Source organism: Lepidochelys kempii, chromosome 25, assembly GCF_965140285.1.
Source record: "Lepidochelys kempii isolate rLepKem1 chromosome 25, rLepKem1.hap1, whole genome shotgun sequence".
Taxonomy (NCBI): Eukaryota; Metazoa; Chordata; order Testudines; family Cheloniidae; genus Lepidochelys; species Lepidochelys kempii.
The window spans coordinates 14,841,027-14,859,280 of record NC_136404.1 but is presented as its reverse complement, the minus strand read 5'-3'; the positions used below and the strand labels follow the sequence as shown (position 1 = coordinate 14,859,280).

Below are 18,254 nucleotides of genomic sequence, written 5' to 3'. Positions count from 1 at the left end.
CCCCCAAATGAGATCAGAGCCCATTGTGCAAGATGCTGGACACACAATAAGAGACCATCTGTGCCCCACAAAGCTTACAGTCTAAACAGATGACAAAGGGTGGGAGGGGAAACAGAAGCTCACAGAAGGCAAATGACTTGCTCAAGCTCAACCAGCAGGTCAGTGTCAGAGTTGGGAATGGAACCCTGGTCTCCTATGTCCCAGTCAAATCTCCTATACACTGAACAGTGCTACCTCTGCCTGGTCTCTATCATGGGAAGCTCAGCTGATGACTATACTGCTCACAAAGTTCTTCCAAAAAGCTGAGCTGCAGAGGGAAGAGCAGACTCGCTCTTCAGGCCTGTATGCTGAGCTTTTTAAGTGCACCAAGCAGACCCTAGAGGAGTCTCCCTCCGTCAAGAGCACAGCAGGATGCAGCTCCTTAGAATTAGTGCACTTAATACCAGTTGAAGCATTTCATATGGCAAGCCACGAAAGACAGTATTATTAACGCCCTGTCTCAGGCTCCAAGGGAGGAAGTTCAGAGCAGACGCTGAAAAGAAAGTGAAAGCAGAAGCTGTGCCCCCAATGGGCACCATTATGCTTATGTCTTGCTTTATAAGGCTTGGGCAAGGATCTTAACTGAATGTGCTTGCTTCAGAAAAACTAGCATTACAGCGCTGATGCTGCTTTAAATCCACCCTTTGGTGGGTTTGCCCTCCAGGTTTTAAAATCTCTCGAAAGCACATGAAATTGGAGCCATAGTATATGACTTGTTTCTATAAAGGAGATACTTGCAGCTCATTTCATAGGATTAGTCTACAGCACCACAGAACATTCAAAGCCTAATCTTAAACTCTGAAAGGGGCAAAGGCTGATAAACAGACTTCTCTACATTCATAGAATGCTTTGAGTGAGGCAGTTCTCCATCAGTACTAAGCCTGCTGGGTATTTGTTACAGCGACAGTTTTACCCCTTTTCATTCAGGTCATTTGAAAGAGACGCTCACCTCTAAGTAGGTCCGAGAGCGGAGGACCACAATCCTCTGGAATCGTGTAGTCCCCTTTCCCGATGTTTTCAAATAACTTATAGATATTATCCCCCTCAAAGGGATAGAGACCCGTTGTAATGTTATATCTGTAAATGCAGAAAGAACAGTGTGAGGACAAATATATGAAACAGATTCTAGTTCTGCAACAAGCAGATAAATCAGGAAAACTGGACGACAGATGCGGACTCAAATGCTTTCCAACTCCTCTCGACATCACTTTCTGACAGAAACTTCACACACATACACGTGAACCAGAAACTTACCAAGCTATTTCTCCTACAAGCTGGAAAGGAAAAGACTTTAAGCAAATACTTGTGAGGTGCTCAGATACTGCAAGGCTACGAGCCCCAAACACACCTGGACAGACAGGGATTGAGAAATGCCTGGTATGCAGCTACAGGCAGAGAGACTGGCTCAATTTCTCCAGCACTCTGGGCATTTGCTCCTGGATGTACCCACCATTCAAAAGGGAGTGGGAGCCCTAAATGCTCACATAGCACCCCCAGCTGCAGGTCCCAGAACAACACTGTGCCCGAAGCAAGTCACCCATGGAAGCAGAACACAGTCACTCAGATGCTGAAGAATCCCACAGGTGGCAGAAGGGAGTGCAGGGCTACATTAACACTAGTCCATCATCAGGGCTCCTACTAGCCAGCACAAATCTGAACTAGGATTTTTTTTTTTTTGGAACGGGAGTAAAGATTTATCCAGGGTTCCTGCGCAGGTACTTACAACGTGACCCCTGCTGACCAGATGTCCACTTTAAAGCCTGAAAAGGTATCGAGGCCATTGGCAATTTCTGGCGGCTGGAATGCTGGCGACCCTTGGCTCGTTCTGCACGTATCGTCCTCTGCAAACGGATGCAATGCCTGCGGCAAGAGACAGACATTTGAGTGACTCTCATACAATCACAAACTCTTCAGAGATCAAGGATAATATCCACGATAAAAGCTTTACCCTTGTGAGACTCCAGGCGAGTCTTTGTCCATCTTGTGGGTCCAACTACAATAGACCCCCGACAGTATTATATATTACAAGCAGATCTGGTGGGGTCTCCTATAGTTAAGATGTGCTCTTTGACTAGAAAGTGTTGGCATATTTTCAGTTGCTTATAACTTTGCCCCACTGACTGTTTGGACCGAAGTTTTTTATGCTGTGTTTTTTTCCCAGTCTGATTTTTTAAGTTTCAGGTAAAAGTTTAACCATTTCAAAGAATGAGATCAGGGAAAAATACATTTTTTTGCCCATGTTAAAAAGGTTCTTACAACTCTTTTGTTGAGAAACTCTAGTACCTAGATGCTTGGACTTTGGCCTTGAAATTGAATGTTAGAGTCACGGATATGCCTTTTGCTGTCCCTGTGAAAAGTCATCTGAACTCAGCCCAGTTATCAGACTCTAAAAATCTCAGTTTTCACCTGGTCTAATGTGGAAAACTTAGTATAAAATCATGTAATTAAAGTCGATTGTAACTACAGGTGAATGAATAATGCATAGCACAAGGGGTTGAACTAAAGTGGCACAGGAAACCTCAGTTCTGGAATTTCTTAACTTTTGAGTGCTTGACTTTTGCAACCTTGAAGTTCTTTTGATGTAGCTTTTTTGGACACACACGCTTGTGTCCCTCCAAGTCTCCAGTGTGTATGTTTACAGCTGGTACACTACAGACAGAGACGGGAATGGGGTTCACAAGCCATTCTCACATACCTCTGCCACTCCTAAATCGGATATTTTTAGTGTCCCATTGGTTGTTAGCAGGAGGTTCCCCGGTTTTATATCCTTGTGGACAATCCCTTGGCTGTGCAAGTATTCTAAGCCATCTATGAGCTGGCAAAAGTACCTAGAAAAAGTCAGAGGGGGAAAAAAAAAGATAAGTGATTCAAGTGACTGAAGCTCCATAAGAGCTATTGCCAATTTGCATAGTGAGGAACACAGGTTGGGCCAACATTAGCCTTTGCTGCTGGGAAACTAGAGATTAGGTCCATTGTATGTTTAGCACAGAAGCGACTACCTGCTGCAGTTAGGCATCAGGACACTCCCACCCCCCCCACTTGGGACACCGAACTCTTCTAGATCAAAGCTCTCTTCCTATTCTGTATATTGTTGCAAGTTCACATGACGGGCAGCATAGTACAGTTTGCAAGAATTCTTTTTTTACTTCGCGGCAGCTCAGCAGGTGTTTAAAACATGCACAGTTCCACGTGGTGCAAGCCGTGCTGGACTCCTACCTTCCTTACAATAACTCTTAGCAACTAGCGCTCTGTAGACATTACAGGTTGCACCTCATGCGGTCTCAAAGTGAGACACAGTTGCGTTCCTTGCCCTTTTATGTAGCGGGTTATCCAAAGCAGGGCGCACAAGCAGTTGTCCTTTGATCGGACATTCACAGATATAAAGTGACAGAGCCTATTCACCTTTGCTGCTGGGGTACACTGTGGAAAATGCACATCCAACCTCTGCAGGAACTCTGACCGGTAAGTGCTGCACCGAGGCAGTCTACTTCTGCATCTAACCACAAACCTGAAGTGGCTTCTCTCAACACATCGCCAATTTGTTTAAAGTCAAGGTACGGGGCAGAATTACTCGCTGGAAGCTACAAGATTTGGCAGAAGCAGAACGAGAAAGAAAGGGAAGTATAGGATTGACTGTTAGGAGAACCCTTAGGAGAGCTTAGGGCAACTAAATTCATTTCAACCCCTACTTCGCCCCATAGCTAAAGGTGCAGCAGCACTTGGCAAGCTGCAGAGGAGCACTAAATACCCTTTAAGTATTAAGGTTTCTTCAGCTGTGAGCTTCAAGGGAGCATGGAGTCTTAGTGTGCCGTTACCAAAATACACAAAACAAGACTGGGTACTAGACAGATTAAGCATCAGCAAAGATCTGTAATTTCTTCTCTGGTATTTAACTCTACATCTCCCTTCTCAGTTCACAAGAGGTCAGTCTCATCAGTAAAATGCCTCAATTTCCCTCATCTTTGGCTGAACGGCTCCAAAGGGCTTTCCTTTTTGTCCCCTTCCATTTACCATACTTGCCTGAGAGGAAAGGATTTCACTTAGATTCTAAATGCCCCACTCAGGTTGTGCAGGGCAGGATATTTGGAGTCACACTGCTGATGCTCTCCATTTTCTGTCATATTCACTTAACATGCCCTCCCAGTAAAACAAAATCACCATGGAACACCAGTAAGATACATTTTACCTGCTGCAAAATCTGGATCTAACTTAACAGCAAGTTTCACGTTTACTTCTGTGCCAATTGATTAGCGATGGGACTTTTATTTCCCTTCTCCAAACTGGAATCTCATTTTCAGAGGAAAACCTGATCACACCAGAAAGTGTTCTGAAGGAATCGACCTCTGTCAAGCCACAGAGATGCAGCAGGGAGTTCCATAAGGTGCAGCTCAACAGCACCCAGCACGGCCTCAACTGTCTCTTTGTAGCTGCTAAGGCACATGCTAGGCAGAGTTTCAGAAAGAGGATTAAGGAGGCATCTCAGGCTGCTGAGGCACCAAAAAAAAAACAATAGAAAAAAAGCTTTTGCATCCCAGAACCTTCCCCCCCACTCCACCCCACCCATCAGCTTTTAATTTTCTCCATGGATGGTACCTGATGTACTCTTTGCTCATAACAAATTTTGCTTTAAAGTGCAGCCAGCAGCCTAAGTGACAGAGCAGAAGAACCTCCACTTGAATTCAAGAGCCAGAGCAAAGGTGGGAGAGATTGATGGACACAATGTGGGTTAAGAACTGAAGCTGCACTTACCCGTGAGCCTGAAAGACTGGAAACCTTTTTTCTGGGACACTGTCAAGCATCTCCTGCATCCCGCACACACAATATTCCATCACCATATACGTGAAAGCAGAGTTAAGGAAGCACAGAGGTTAAATGCTCACCCAGGCAAGCACTGTGTTATCACCACAGTTCCGATTCTGTGCTGCTGGAGAGCAGCAGTACAGGCAGTAACCTTGCATGGTACGTGCATGGGTCATTATGCCACAAAGCCCATGTTTTGTTGGGCCCTCCCATTCTGCCTTCGTTAGGACAGCGTTTAAAAGGATGCATGGGTCCAATTTTGAAGCTGGGGAAAGGATTCCCTCATTTTGCCGCTTGCCTGTTTAAAGGGAAGGCTCACGGTGGCGGTGGCTCCGTGCAGCAGTAACTTTCCTTAGTTAGGTCTTGCGGCATTCCCAAAGGAATGACCTCCCTTGCATTTCCCTCCAGTTCTGATCCTATGGAAGAGGAGGTGTCATCATCTAACCCTAATATTGGTGGCTATGTCTGATTTTTGCCTCTCTCTTTTGAGACCAGCACTTTTGATGGGGCCCATGGTTCCTAGAGCACCTTTGGCCATTCTGAAAGAGATAGCTGGACTCAGATTAAAAGACACAGGATTTGGGCGGGGGGGGTGGGTGGCATTGTTTTAGGAAGAAACCAAGCATTCTTGCTTTCACTTTATGGCTTTTGTCCAAACCCAATAGAGACAGGGAACTCAGAAACAGGGCTGAGAAATTTTTTCCAGAGTCAAGGTCTGGGTTTCCGTGGGGTGATCTGCTCCTTTGATCTCCAGGTCCGGGCACTCACAGGCCAGGGCTGGGGGAAGAGAAGGCTAATACTTGCCAGAGCTCCTCTTCAGCAATTTTTGTCCAGAATGGCAAATCCCAGGGAATCAATGAGAACTGTGACAAGGAAGGGGCAGGCAGGTTGGTGATGGCCTTAGAGAGGAACTGCCCTTACACCATGGTTTTGTGTGCTCCCCACTGTACAGGGAGAAGGGCACTATCCAGCTAGCTCAGCTTTCCCTAGCTCAGGAAAGGGGGGCCTTGGCTGTCTATTCTTGTGCTGGGCAGATCTCACTCTCGAACACAAGCTGCAGGATGAGCATGTTCTCTCTACCAGCCTACTAGCCATGCTAGGGTCAAGCAGGACACGTGCTGCTGCAGTGCTCATGAGGAAAAAAGCCAAGAATCAAGTGGCTCAGCCCCAAAAGCCAGCCAACCAGTGTCACAGATCCAGGCTAATTAAAGCCCAACATATACCAGAAATGTCACATTGAAGGAGTTGGTTTAGAAAAGTTTTTGATCCAAAGACCAGGATGCTCTGCAAAGAAGAGGTCTGTCCACCCTGTCTGCAGCTGCGGAGGCAGAACAAAACTGGCAGGTCTTCACCTGAAGATGTGTATCCCTAAAGCAGCGAATGACAGGTCTAAAATCCACCAGCAGGCTGAAGTCTCATTGCAAACATTGTGGACTTCACTATGCTGAAGAAGTTAGAGATCCCAGGACACCTTTCAGGAGGCTAGGAGTGGTTATTCCCAATTCCCTGGACAATATTCCCTCTTGAAGTAGCAGTGTATTAAAGTCAGCCGTGCAATGAAGCGTGGTATTCTTCAGTTCCTGTCCCAAATTTACAGGGTATTGCCGTGTGCTGTTTAAAAGCGGCAGCTTATTACCACAGAGGCAGTAGCATTTCTAGGGTGGGGAAAAGCTGCTTTGGGAGCCTCTGGATACTAAAACGTCAGGCGTTATAAAGTGGCTTTTGCCACCCAGACACTTTGGCATTTGTTCCCCTCTCCAGAACAAGCTTTGCATTTGTGAGGTACCTAGCGGGTAAACAACTGAAGCAACTTGGCTGCCAAAAGCAACAGTCGCTGTTTTTTTCTCCTCCCACGGGACTCTCGGGCAAACAGAAAACCCTGCAGGCACTCGCATTAAACCCACGGGTAGCCTGAGACATTGGGTGGCTATGGAAGGGCACAGCATCTTTGGGATGCAGACAAGGGAGCAACGTAACTCTGGGAACAGGGTCTCTAGGAGTGCAGAGCATTAGTCTCACCATTTTAATCACTCCTGGCAGATACCTTTTCAGCCTAGGACAAAAAAACAAGTTGCTGATCTCCACAGATGCTGTGACAACTGTTCCAGGGCTACCGACAGCACAGTTTTAAACGGGATCCTCATGAAGAAGTTGCACTTCTGTAGCACTTTCCATCCTAGGCTCTCAAAGCACTTTGAAAGCCTATGAAATCAGCAATACTGCATATCTCATTCAGGGCTTTTTTCCAGAGCGGGAAACTGAGGTAAAGAAGATATGTGACTGACCCTAGGTCTCACAGCAAATCAGGGGCAGAAGTGGGAATAGAAACCAGATCTCTCAAATCTCACTCACTTGTTCTAACCACCGAGGGAGCAACCAGGCTGGTTGCATCAAAGAAGGGAATAAGTGGGAAGACAGCAACTTTCCCACCTTCAAACAAGTAATGCTAAAGCTAGCTCCTACTTCATGGGAGTCTCCCAGAGTGAACGCCAGCTATTGTTCCTTTCTAGAAAGAACAATCCACTTCCAGTTTTAACTAGCTGCCAGACTGTGCCTTCTTCCCTGCCCTTATCTGGAGCTGATCCTTCTCTAGCTGACTAACTAGATTAGAACCTAGACATCATCCAGGCTGGAAGGTTTTACTGAGTATATTGATTACAGGCAACCATGAAAAGGCTGAAGCTCTCATTTCTTCCAGTCAATAGGGCTCTCCTCCCACACACAATTGCATTTATTGATAATAGAAGCCATCAGGAGAGGGTGCCAGCCAGGAGTTTGCTTATTAAATTGGGTTTATTTTCTGCTTGGATGAGGCTCTCCATTCATCTCCAGTGCCGCCCTCCCGTCAACAGCAGATCTGCTCAATGGCCTGTTAACTGCCAAAGCCCTTTTTTTAAAAAAAAAAAAAATCGATTTATCATAGCTTTCCTGGTACCACAATCAATGAAGCCTGTGACCAGCCAAGCAACTTGTTAAACACTGCATTGCCAAACGTAAGCATTTCACTACCACCACCTTAGTGACCCCAAAGGTGGGTGACACTGGCAAAGCCATGGTGGAGCAGAGGTTCAAAATAGGTCTCTCTGCTGCTCTTCTGGAAACTCACTTTTCAATGGCGAAACCTTTTGCTTCCAGAGCCAAAGATGGTCTTTTATAATGGCAGGAGGGAAGTGGGGGAGGAGAGAGGAGACGCACCAAGAGTTATTCAAATTCTAAACTAAAAAAAAAAAAAGGGTGATTCTGATGGACAATGTTTGTAGGCAACACATCTAACTTAAATCATTCCCCTCCCTGCTATCCAGTTCCCCAAAGCCTCAAAATCCACGCTGAGGCTTTGTTCACATGAGCTGAGCCATTGCCACGTTCAGACAGTTCGTGCTAGAACAACAATTTCCTTGACCTGCAAGAGTCCCCCCTCTGACTGCAGTCAGAGAGCCATGCTAGCAACAGCCATGGATACAATGCGACTATGACCCTGGTCTACACTTAAAAATTAGATCAGCTTAGCTAGGTCGCTCAGGGCTGCGAAAAATTTTGCCCTTTGACCACGTAAGTTAGGTCAACCTAACCCCCGATGTATTCGCAGCTAGGTCAATGAAAGAATTCTTCCACTGACCTACCTACTGTCTCTTGGAGATGTGGATTAACTACATTGTCAGAGAAAACCCTCCCACCAGTGTAGGAAGCATCTACACTGCATTGTGCAGCTACGCTACTATACCATTTGTAAAGCAGACCTAGCAGACCTGTCACAATGCTAGTTCCCTTGTGGACAGGGCCTTAGCAGGTCTTGCTATAAAACATGGACCTTTGGAGGCTGTCTACACTGGGGAAATTTTCTAACTGGTTTTAAAATTAGTTCAGCTACTTATCTGGTTAGTTCACAGTAAAATCCTAAGTAGACATAAGGCACATGTACTGTTTACTGCAAGGCATCTAGGAGAGGTTAGCACTATACCCCCATCCATGGCTGACCTTACTTAGTTTATGTGCCAGTAAAACAAAAGTGCCTTCTCTCCACTATGTTTTCACAGTGGGATAGCTAACCCATGTTCGTTATCACGTGATAAACACGTCTCCACTGAAAAAGGCATAACCTTAGATAACTTCTCCAGTGTAAAGACCCCTCCTGCAACATGAAACTTTGCCCAATGGCTGCCCTCGCTTTGTCTCTCAATGTAGCTGTTTACACATGGAAAGCAAGCAGGCTTGGGAATAAACTCAGAAGCCTCACGGGAATTTAGAAATGGGAGAAAAGCAAATCCAGTGGACTGAACAAAAATAAGGCAGCCGGAGCTTGGAAATTAAACAGTCAATTCCAGTGTTACCCAAGAGCACAGTGCTGGTGGAGAGAGGTGTTCAAAGATTATTAGGGTACAGAGAAGAAGGAAAGCAAAGGTGGGGGGGAGAAATCACCCTCTCTGGCTTTGCTTATTGACACAAGCATTTCTGAATGACAGCTATGAGCTGTCATCACCATTTACAAACACATGATGTCTCCCTTGGGCTCTTTTTCCCTTCTCATTCGGAATTTCAGCTTATTAAATTAAATGGCAGCTTTCTGTGGACAGTAATTGAATTATCCAGAAGTAACTGACTAAAACGATCAAAATAAGGGCAAAAGTTGTGATGCAGTTTTTAATACTGATGACTTGGTTGCAAAGGCTTCGATCTAATTAAGTGCCGGATTAAATTAGCTGGTCACTGATGTACTGTAAAGGGAGCACTCCGTATTTAGAAGCCATTATTGAAAATAAATGCAACTATTTAACATGGAAAACAACAATGGTTGGACTCAATAAGGTCAAATTGGTTTAAGCCAAAAGGCACTTTGCTGGAGTGTAACAGCCTCATTAGGAACTGTCTGGCTGCTCACTTTGGTTTAGTCTCCTTTTCAAAGTAAAAGAGCAGAGTATTTAATTAATTTCTTAACGTTTGTGCAGAGCTTTGAGGATGCAGCAGGCCATGGAAGTGCCAAATATCATTTTGATGTCTTGGTGTTTCTCTTCAGAAATCACAACCCAAGGCTCGGTTTCAAAACCATAATGGTTTGGTCTGGAAAAGTCACGCTGCATATTCCGTGGGAGTGATGCGTTTCCCATCTCTCAGGTCTATCATCAGGTTTAGGCTGTCTAAAGCCATGTCTACACTGCACACCTTACAGCGGCACAGCTGTGACGCTAAGGTACACGGTGTAGCTGCTCTTTGTTGGCAAGAAAGAGCTGTCCTACCAACATAATAAAACCATCTCCAAACAGGAGTGGTAGCTTGGTTGGCGGAAGAGCATCTCCCGCAGATAAAGTGCTGTCCACACCGGTACTTTTTGACGGTAAAACTTTTGTTAGTCGGGGGGTGTTTTTTTCACACCCGACTGACAAAAGTGCAGGGTAGACATAGCCTAAAGCAGCGTCAAGGGACGTTCAAGGGATCTGGAAAAAACACAAGGTGGCTTTAGTCAGTCTGGAAGCTAGTTCTGACCCGTTAAGAACAACAAGCAGCAGACTGCCTCTAGAGAAGGACTCCAGAATTCAGTAGTACACACTCCTGCACAAGGAAGGCAGAAGTGCTGGCAGGCATCCGTACTCCAGAGAACAACTGGATGGTTTAAAAAAAGGAAAGAACACCACACCTGAGGCCATGAGGGAACAGCATTACAAAAAGGAAATTACTCCATTTTGCTGCACACACAGTGTGGGATCTGTTTACAAAGAGGAAGGCACTGTTAGCTAGTAGTAAGGGCAGGAGGTTGGGAACCAAGACACCTAGCTTCTATTTCCAGCTCTGATTTACTGTGTGACCGACAAGAAGTTCCAGTCTTTGTGCCCCATCTATAGACAGTTCTTCTACTTGACAGGAAATGTGGAGAACTTGAGGAATTGTGCTTGGATGGAAAGTGCTACCGAGATGCAGAATGTTTGTTAACACTAGTGAATAATTTCAAGCCCAGGAAATACTAAAATGGGTGTTAACCAACTAAAGCAGAATCCTTTAGAGACACAGAACATCAAATCTATGAGGATTTAGAACTGTCACAATCTAAGTAACAAGCATTAAAACCTTCATATCAACACCTGAGTGAAAATCAAAAGGATATATTTTCTGCTTCTCTTCGTTATATAATACGTCTACCAGCTGGATGACATTTTTGTGTCGTAATCGTCGCAGGAGCTGAATTTCCCTGGAGGAAGAAAGAAAAAAAATAAGAGTAGAATTGCTTCAATTGTAAAGTAGTTTTAGACCATGCTAATCCCAGCTGCTTCACCCAAGATTAGCGATAAATTCTGTTTGACTGACAGAGCTTTGAGCTTGTTTTTGGGGTTTGTTAACCCAGGGTCAGAACCTAAAAATACTTGTGTTAGTTGACTACAATCAAAGGCAGGCATCCTTTTCAAATTACTGCTGCCTGGCCACTCAATACTCCTGGTACAGGCATTCTGGTTCACCAGTGCACAAAAGCAGAACTATACCAGGGAACAACTGCAGCTGCCCTGGTGCACCAAAATCCAGAAACTCCACAGGGAACCAAGCTCCAAAGCCTAGTGTAGTGGCTGGACCTGGCTTGGCATGATCAATAACAGAATCCTGTTTAGCAGTAAATACTATAGAAAAACAGTCAGTTGCAGATATATGCTGCTTTCTTCTACATTTAGATAGCAGCACAGTCACTCGTTAGAAGCTGGGAACCCAGGTTCCAGCCCCACCTTTGGTTGTTTTTCAAAATACAGATACTCACCACTACCACCAGAAATGTTGCACCACATTGCCCATCTCATGCAAGAAGAGCCACATTATATACTCCTGACCACCCATAGTGCCATACTTCCTCCACAAACCTTGGAGAGGAACTAAACCGAAGCCTGGGGGAACACCACAAGTAATACTTTGAAGAGCTGGCCCTGCCCAGTACCTACATATTCCAAAACTTTCAGTTACAAGTCAAACGACAGATTCAATTCTGACAGACATCTAGCTTTCTTTGAAGATGTAAAAGAAAACTGTAGTAATGCAACTTCACCCTGCTACTCGGTTTACAGGATTGATAAGACAGGTGCTTCTAGGGAGAGAATTCTGATCCGAGGAGGGGCACCCTCAAGATAAATCCTAGGTTTAAAATAAGCTTGTGTTGAGAACACCTGAGTTCATTAAAACAGACGATTGTTTTTTTTAAATCTCATTTACTTTCACCATTTATTGTTATGTACCAACTTTCAATTTCCACACACAGAGTCCAGATTTTGGTCTAGGTAACTCCTGCACTCTGTAAAGCTGTAGCAAAGTGCAAAAAAGTTAACTCGCTTAGGCAGGCTCATGCGCAAGGATAGAGATCAGCGTGACTGTGGGCAAGACACTCCACCTGTTGGGCTTCAGTTACCCCCCCTTCTGAAAAACAAAGATAATACTTTAGAGTGCTTTAACATTTACAGACAGCGTTTTACACACAGAGCACTCTAAGTATTTGCATTGTTTCTAGGCAGTTTCTGTTGCATCACATGCACTAGTCCAAAGCTGTTGCGTTTCCTCCCAACACAGCAAGAGGATGTTTAATTGAGAGTAAGGAAATGGTGGAATTGTTCACAAGATTCAGCCGTGCTGGCACACAGTGTTGGGATGAACTACAGCATCTGTCAACCTAAAGCTCATTTTTCATTGCAACTTTCTTTCCAGGGTCGATCTGGTTGCCAGGTTATCCATCAAGTTTGGCTAGGCTTATTTCACTCAATGTTTTACAGAGGAAGACTGGGGGCAGGTCTCCTCCCCATTTGTCAAGCAAGGAACAGCAGAGCAACTGCAAGCTCAACAACAGGAAGAGCAATCTAATGCTATGTCACCCCACATAGGAAGCGGATCAGAGGGTTCCATTGGCATGTCATCCTAGATAGAACACTGCTTGCTAGCAAAGGAAGACACTGCACAGGGACATCCAGGCCCTGCAGACTGCTTGCCTTTACAGGATATGTCTTTCTCCAACCAGTGACTACAGATGGACTCTGCATCCTTTCCAATCAATAGTTCAGGGTAGAAGTCACAAAACTACCCTGAATTCTATAATATGCAGGAAGCAGCTTCATGGAGTTTTTCCCAGATCAAGCACTCTAGCAAGAGACACTAGAAGGCTAGAATTCACAGCTGGCCTCTGTGTCTGTGCCCCAGAGATGGACCATGAGTTTTACATAACATCTACCAAGCTGTTTGGATGCCCAGTTCTAATAAACCTTTTCTCTCTGCACGTCATGATTCTGAATGTATGAACACCATCATCTGTGGTTACATGAGCTAGAATAAAATTGCTAGGGCTATCAGTGCATTCATCAGCAGCAAGAGAAGCAAGAAAAAGGACTGTACTGTGTCACAACACAGGGTAACACTGGATATTTAGGTGCATTACTCCTTTTGATACATTCTACCTCAGGCACTGCAAAAAAAGGGATAATAGACCAGATACACCATCATTCTGTTTCAGGGGGACAATTCTTATGTTCCTCATTTAAGGGAGCTTCAACTTGAAATCAAGTGTTTTCCAAAAGGAGTTAAAAAACCAATTCCAAGTACTACACCTTACCTTAATTCCTATGGTCAACTGCTGTTTTATAGCCACTTTTAAGACTACTCCTTCCTTGTTCATCATGCACACAAGGCTTCCACAAAACACAGGAAACTAATCAACTGACTCTGCATGATTTCAGGCAGATGCCAAAAATCAACTAAAGAAATTCAGAGTCATAAAATTTAATGCCAGAAAGGACCAATTAGATCATCTGGTCTGACCTCCTATCTAACACAAGATCAAACTGGAGTAAGATATTTTCCCCTCTAATATATATGAGAGAGAGAGAGAGAGACGGAACAGCTACGATCACTAACAGTAAATCAAACAAAATTTAAAAATGCAAGGATGACTATTGAGTGTTCTATAAGGTGTCCTGACAAAACAAGAATACTTCATTAGACAGTTAAACAGTAAAGAGTGCAATATGAGGTTAATAAGTTTGCAATTAAACATTCTATACTTCAGACAAAGGTGTCAGCACCTGCATAACACCCTTCTCAGTCACTGCCGATGGGTACCCACATGCACTGAATACATGGGGATGGGGAAGGGACAAGGACTTGTTACTTCAACTCAAGCTTTTCCTGGTTACTATTCCATATGAGAATTAATTAAGGAATGTTAATTATGCAAAGAGAAAGCTTACACATGCTACCGCTCTTCCCGGAGTGGTTATTCAAGGAGATGCACCCTTGATTACTTGTGTGTGTATAAAGGAAATCTATAGTTTTCCTGCATTACCGTAATCCATTCCTCATCTCCCGCATTGCTTTAACACAGGAGAGTTAGCTATCAATGGTGCCTTGAGACTGAGCAACATCATCACTGTCCAAGTGCATTACATATCACACCGCACATTGGATCCATAGCCATAAAAGGGAAGACAGACATCTCAGAGACTGCGAGGGGAGTGGTGAATCACAACATCATTGCAGCAGCCCAGCAAGAGTTGTTTAGTGTTCAGCTTGTTCCAGAGGTCTCCACTGGACTAGAACCACATCCTTCACCTTTTACTATCTATGTATTAAAACTGCAGATGCAAGAATTAGGTACAGGTGGATCATGCTGAATAAAAATCCAAATTCCTCTTATGCAACAGAAAACTATCTAGGCAGCTCCATAGTAACCTCTACTGAAGTGACGATTTGTTCCAAATTAATGCCAAACATTCACATGGATTTAAAGTGTTTGCAAAAAATATTGCATTTTAATGGGACACTGGTATCTCAAGCCCTAATTTTAGTTTCCGAAGACAAAGTTTTTTTTAAAAAAACATAAAATGGTTAAGTTTTTTTAAAGTACATTTGTTTCCATTCAGACATCCCCCCATAGCATTTGCAGTCCACACAAGGAAACTATTGTGTTAACACAGGAGGGCCTGAAAAGTGAAGCCAACTAGAAACAGAGTGAATCTGAGTGGCTTATTTTCAATAGCCACAGCAAGCGAAGCATAACAGAAGATATTTACATAAAAAAAATCTTACATATGTGGGAAATTTTTTTTAGAAGTCTTAAAAAACACAGGGCAAGAAGACTGCATTCAAATTCAGTCTTCACAAGCTACAGGGTTAGACAGGAAGTAGACCTTTTAGCCTCAGGTAGAATCTGACACTCCCTTTTAATCAAAATATTCTCCCCACGTTAGAACATAATCCATGTGGCTGGGCTTTTGTACGCCAAGCACACATTTAAAAAAAAAAAAAAACATAATGAGGAAGACAAATACAGCTTACAGTGCTTGGGTTCCTTTTATGTTGCAGAGTTATAGTAATGTATGTGCCAAGTTCTTATTACAAGCAATATGCTAAGAGAGCAAATGCACAACAGCCAGAGGCTTTAGGTGCTGCAGAACTATCTGCAGAGGACGGCTAGACATTTCTTAGAAGTGGGAGATAAGCCACCCCCTCTCCACAGCGGTAGCACCAGCAAAATAACCTTGGGTGCCTCCCCTGCCCTCTTATCCAGTGGATACTAGTTAGAGATAGAATCATGGGACTGCCTAAATGACTCCCTCCACCCATTTCCAGCCCTGTTCTGTCTTTTGCTCCCTAAAACTAGGGGGGGGGGGAGCTTTGTGCAGGCAGCATACCTTTGCGAAAGGTTTAACCTCCAATCACTCAGTAGCAAAACCTGCTGGCAGATTAGCTGTGGCTTTAACAGAGCTTTGAAAAGGTACAAGGGCCCCAAGCCCAGAAAAAAAGGGGTTACAAGTGAAACACACACATGGAAAGTAGGGGAACAATGTGAGCAGTGAAGCCAATCTAAAGGGCCACAAGGTGAGCCTGGACTCTGTCTGAAAGAACGTCTGTCCTGCTAACAAGCAGAACTAAAGCTATTATTCCATTCCACATTCCCCAGGTTCATGGAGCATCTTCTTCTCCAGCAGGAAGAGCCAGCCACCCATGTCTCCACTGTGCATGGGCTATTCCCGTTCACACAGCGGACTTGTACACTGAACCTGTTTTCAGCACAAAGGGATTCAACATGGGCCATTCAGGAAACACCATGTAAACTAGACACAATACTTCAAGAAGAGGAGCAGCCCACTTCTTTCTGGTGTTTTCACTGGACTACAAAGGGGACACCCAAAGTTGGACTGAGGGCTCCACAAGCATGTTGCTAGGAAGCAGAGAGCCAGATCCAAGCAGCAGTGTGACACAGTTTGCAGCCACCATCACCCTGGGAAGAGGTGCTGCCTGAGAGGAGGAGAGAATGGAATGCCATTCTGGCCAAGCGCAGCACGGCATACTGGGGTATGGCTTTGCAGACCACACCTCCATAGCCATATCACAGGTTTCCATGGCCTCTTATTTTAAATGGGCAAGTTTTAGTTTGGCCACTTATGGTTGAGGTGAACTACCAGCTGAAAAGACGTACCATAAGTTCCACACAATTTAACTGTATAGCTAATGTCAATGAGCCTCTTCTGGAGTGAGCCAATGAGTTAAATGTAACAATTAAAGCTCCAAATAATCTACAGCATGGGCAGTTGATTTGTGTTTTTCCACCCAAAGTGGACGACAGAGTTATGCAAAATGATGTTTGTCTTCTATAGAAGAAAACAAGCTTTTCCATTTTTGGATATTCCACTGCCATGTGCTTGTGAACATTTCTGATGAACCTGCCACAAAGGCCCACAATATGCCACAAATCCGAAAAAGAAAAGCAAATCTGAAATAAATTGGAACTGACACAAAGATGACATTATCCTCCCATGCATTAGACAAGTTGCTTGAATAGTCCCAACTAAATCACAGAGACAATATGGCCCTCAAGCTGTGGACAGAAGTTGACAATACAGGGAAATTTTTTTAAGTAGGCTGCATTAACCTTTCCAAGTCTATACATGGTAATGGTATAAGAAGATAGCCCTTAGTCCTACTAAATGTTTGGAAATCAGCAAGTTAAGACTTCTCACTTGTTGTAGGGGATACTGGGTAGACTCAATAGACATCTAAAAAGTCTTCACTGTGCAGTGATTTAGAAATTTTAAATCAACCTCCCCCTTCCTTCATTTAAGAGTAGAGCTCTTTCACCCCACTCTAATACTAGTATTCCCACTCAGTGTCCATTAACATGGCCTACAGCTAAAATCACCCTGTGCTTTGACTCTGCCAAATGTCCCAAATGAAGCAAGACTGGATCAATATTTGGAAGAGGATAAACAAGAACAGAGAACAAACAGGGGTTTGCAGGAGGTGCATAATAGCTGTCAACTCACTCAGCACTGAAGTACCCTGGCATGGTGGTCTGGGAATGTACACACAGGTAGGAAGGGACTCCATGCTACTTAGAGATACACCAACCAAAAATCTGCAGGCCACCATGTCCAAAGTTAGGCACCCAAATCAAAATCTGGGAGCCTAAATAAGCAGCCTTATTTTCAGTGGTAACCAGCACTCAACACCCAGGGATGGATTAGGGTTTTGTGGGGGTCCCTGGGCCAGAACAAGTGGGGGCCCCTCCCCACCTTCAGTTGCCTCCGAGCTCCCCTTCCCCCCCGGCACTCCTGCTGGGTAAATGGGGTCAGGGCACAGTGGCTTGCTGGAGCGCCAGGCAGGCAGAGCAGGGCAAGCCCCCATGCCCCAGCCTCGCTCCCCAGCTGGAGCACTGGGCAGACAAAGCAGGTCAGCATGTGGGGTCACCCATTTTCCCGGGGCCTCCCAATTGGCCGGGAGCTCTGGGCACAGGCCCCGTTGGCTCAGTGGCTAATCCGCCACTGTCACCACCACCTCCTTTTGGATAAGACACAATACAGATCCCAACCACTCATCACTGTAATCTGCAGCCATACAGAGCTCTGTCTCTGTGGAGTCATTTGCAGACTCTGGGCCTAATATCCCACCAATGCACTTTTAAAATAAAGTAATGTAATAATACCACCACCCGCTAGCTCTTACGTAACTCTTTTCCTCAGTACAGAATAAAGAAATTAGCCCCGGTATACATGCTAACATTTCTTGAAATATCCTGCTTAAAATTCCCCAAGAGGCTTTTGGATACAGTATTATTTACATCCCATTCTAAATTGCTGTGCTCTGTCAAACTGCTAATGGGTTCCACCCCAGCAGTGACTGCACTTCATTAGGAGAGGATGCAATTCTACATTTCTGCATCAGTCTGTATAGTGCTTTGGGATCTTTTCAGAAATGCGAAAGAGTTAAGATTATGAACAGAAGTTTTCCTTTTCATGAGCAACCTAGCTGTAACACCGCTCTTTCATTGACAGCACAACCCAGAATTCAACAAGTGGCTAAAGGACAGTTGCTATGACATTGGCCACAACATTGGAAGCTGGCAGCCCATGCCCCTACACAAGTTTAATACAAAACGTTTTGTCAGGGTGCATTTAAGCCAGGTTCAGATT

The 18,254-nt window shown here is 44.5% G+C and overlaps 1 protein-coding gene across 3 annotated transcripts in view; it reads right to left on the bottom strand.

Moving 5' to 3' along the window:
• STK11 (serine/threonine kinase 11) overlaps positions 1–18,254 on the bottom strand; it is a 73,779-nt gene that overhangs the window by 38,095 nt on the left and 17,430 nt on the right. For all 3 annotated transcript variants that reach the window (XM_073324259.2, XM_073324258.2, XM_073324257.2), the window contains exons 2-6: positions 10,934–11,017; positions 4,789–4,878; positions 2,735–2,867; positions 1,763–1,899; positions 989–1,116 (exon numbers count right to left, since the gene is read on the bottom strand). In XM_073324259.2, the coding sequence (XP_073180360.1) occupies positions 989–1,116; positions 1,763–1,899; positions 2,735–2,867; positions 4,789–4,878; positions 10,934–11,017 (572 nt within the window). The remainder of the gene's footprint in view (positions 1–988; positions 1,117–1,762; positions 1,900–2,734; positions 2,868–4,788; positions 4,879–10,933; positions 11,018–18,254) is intronic.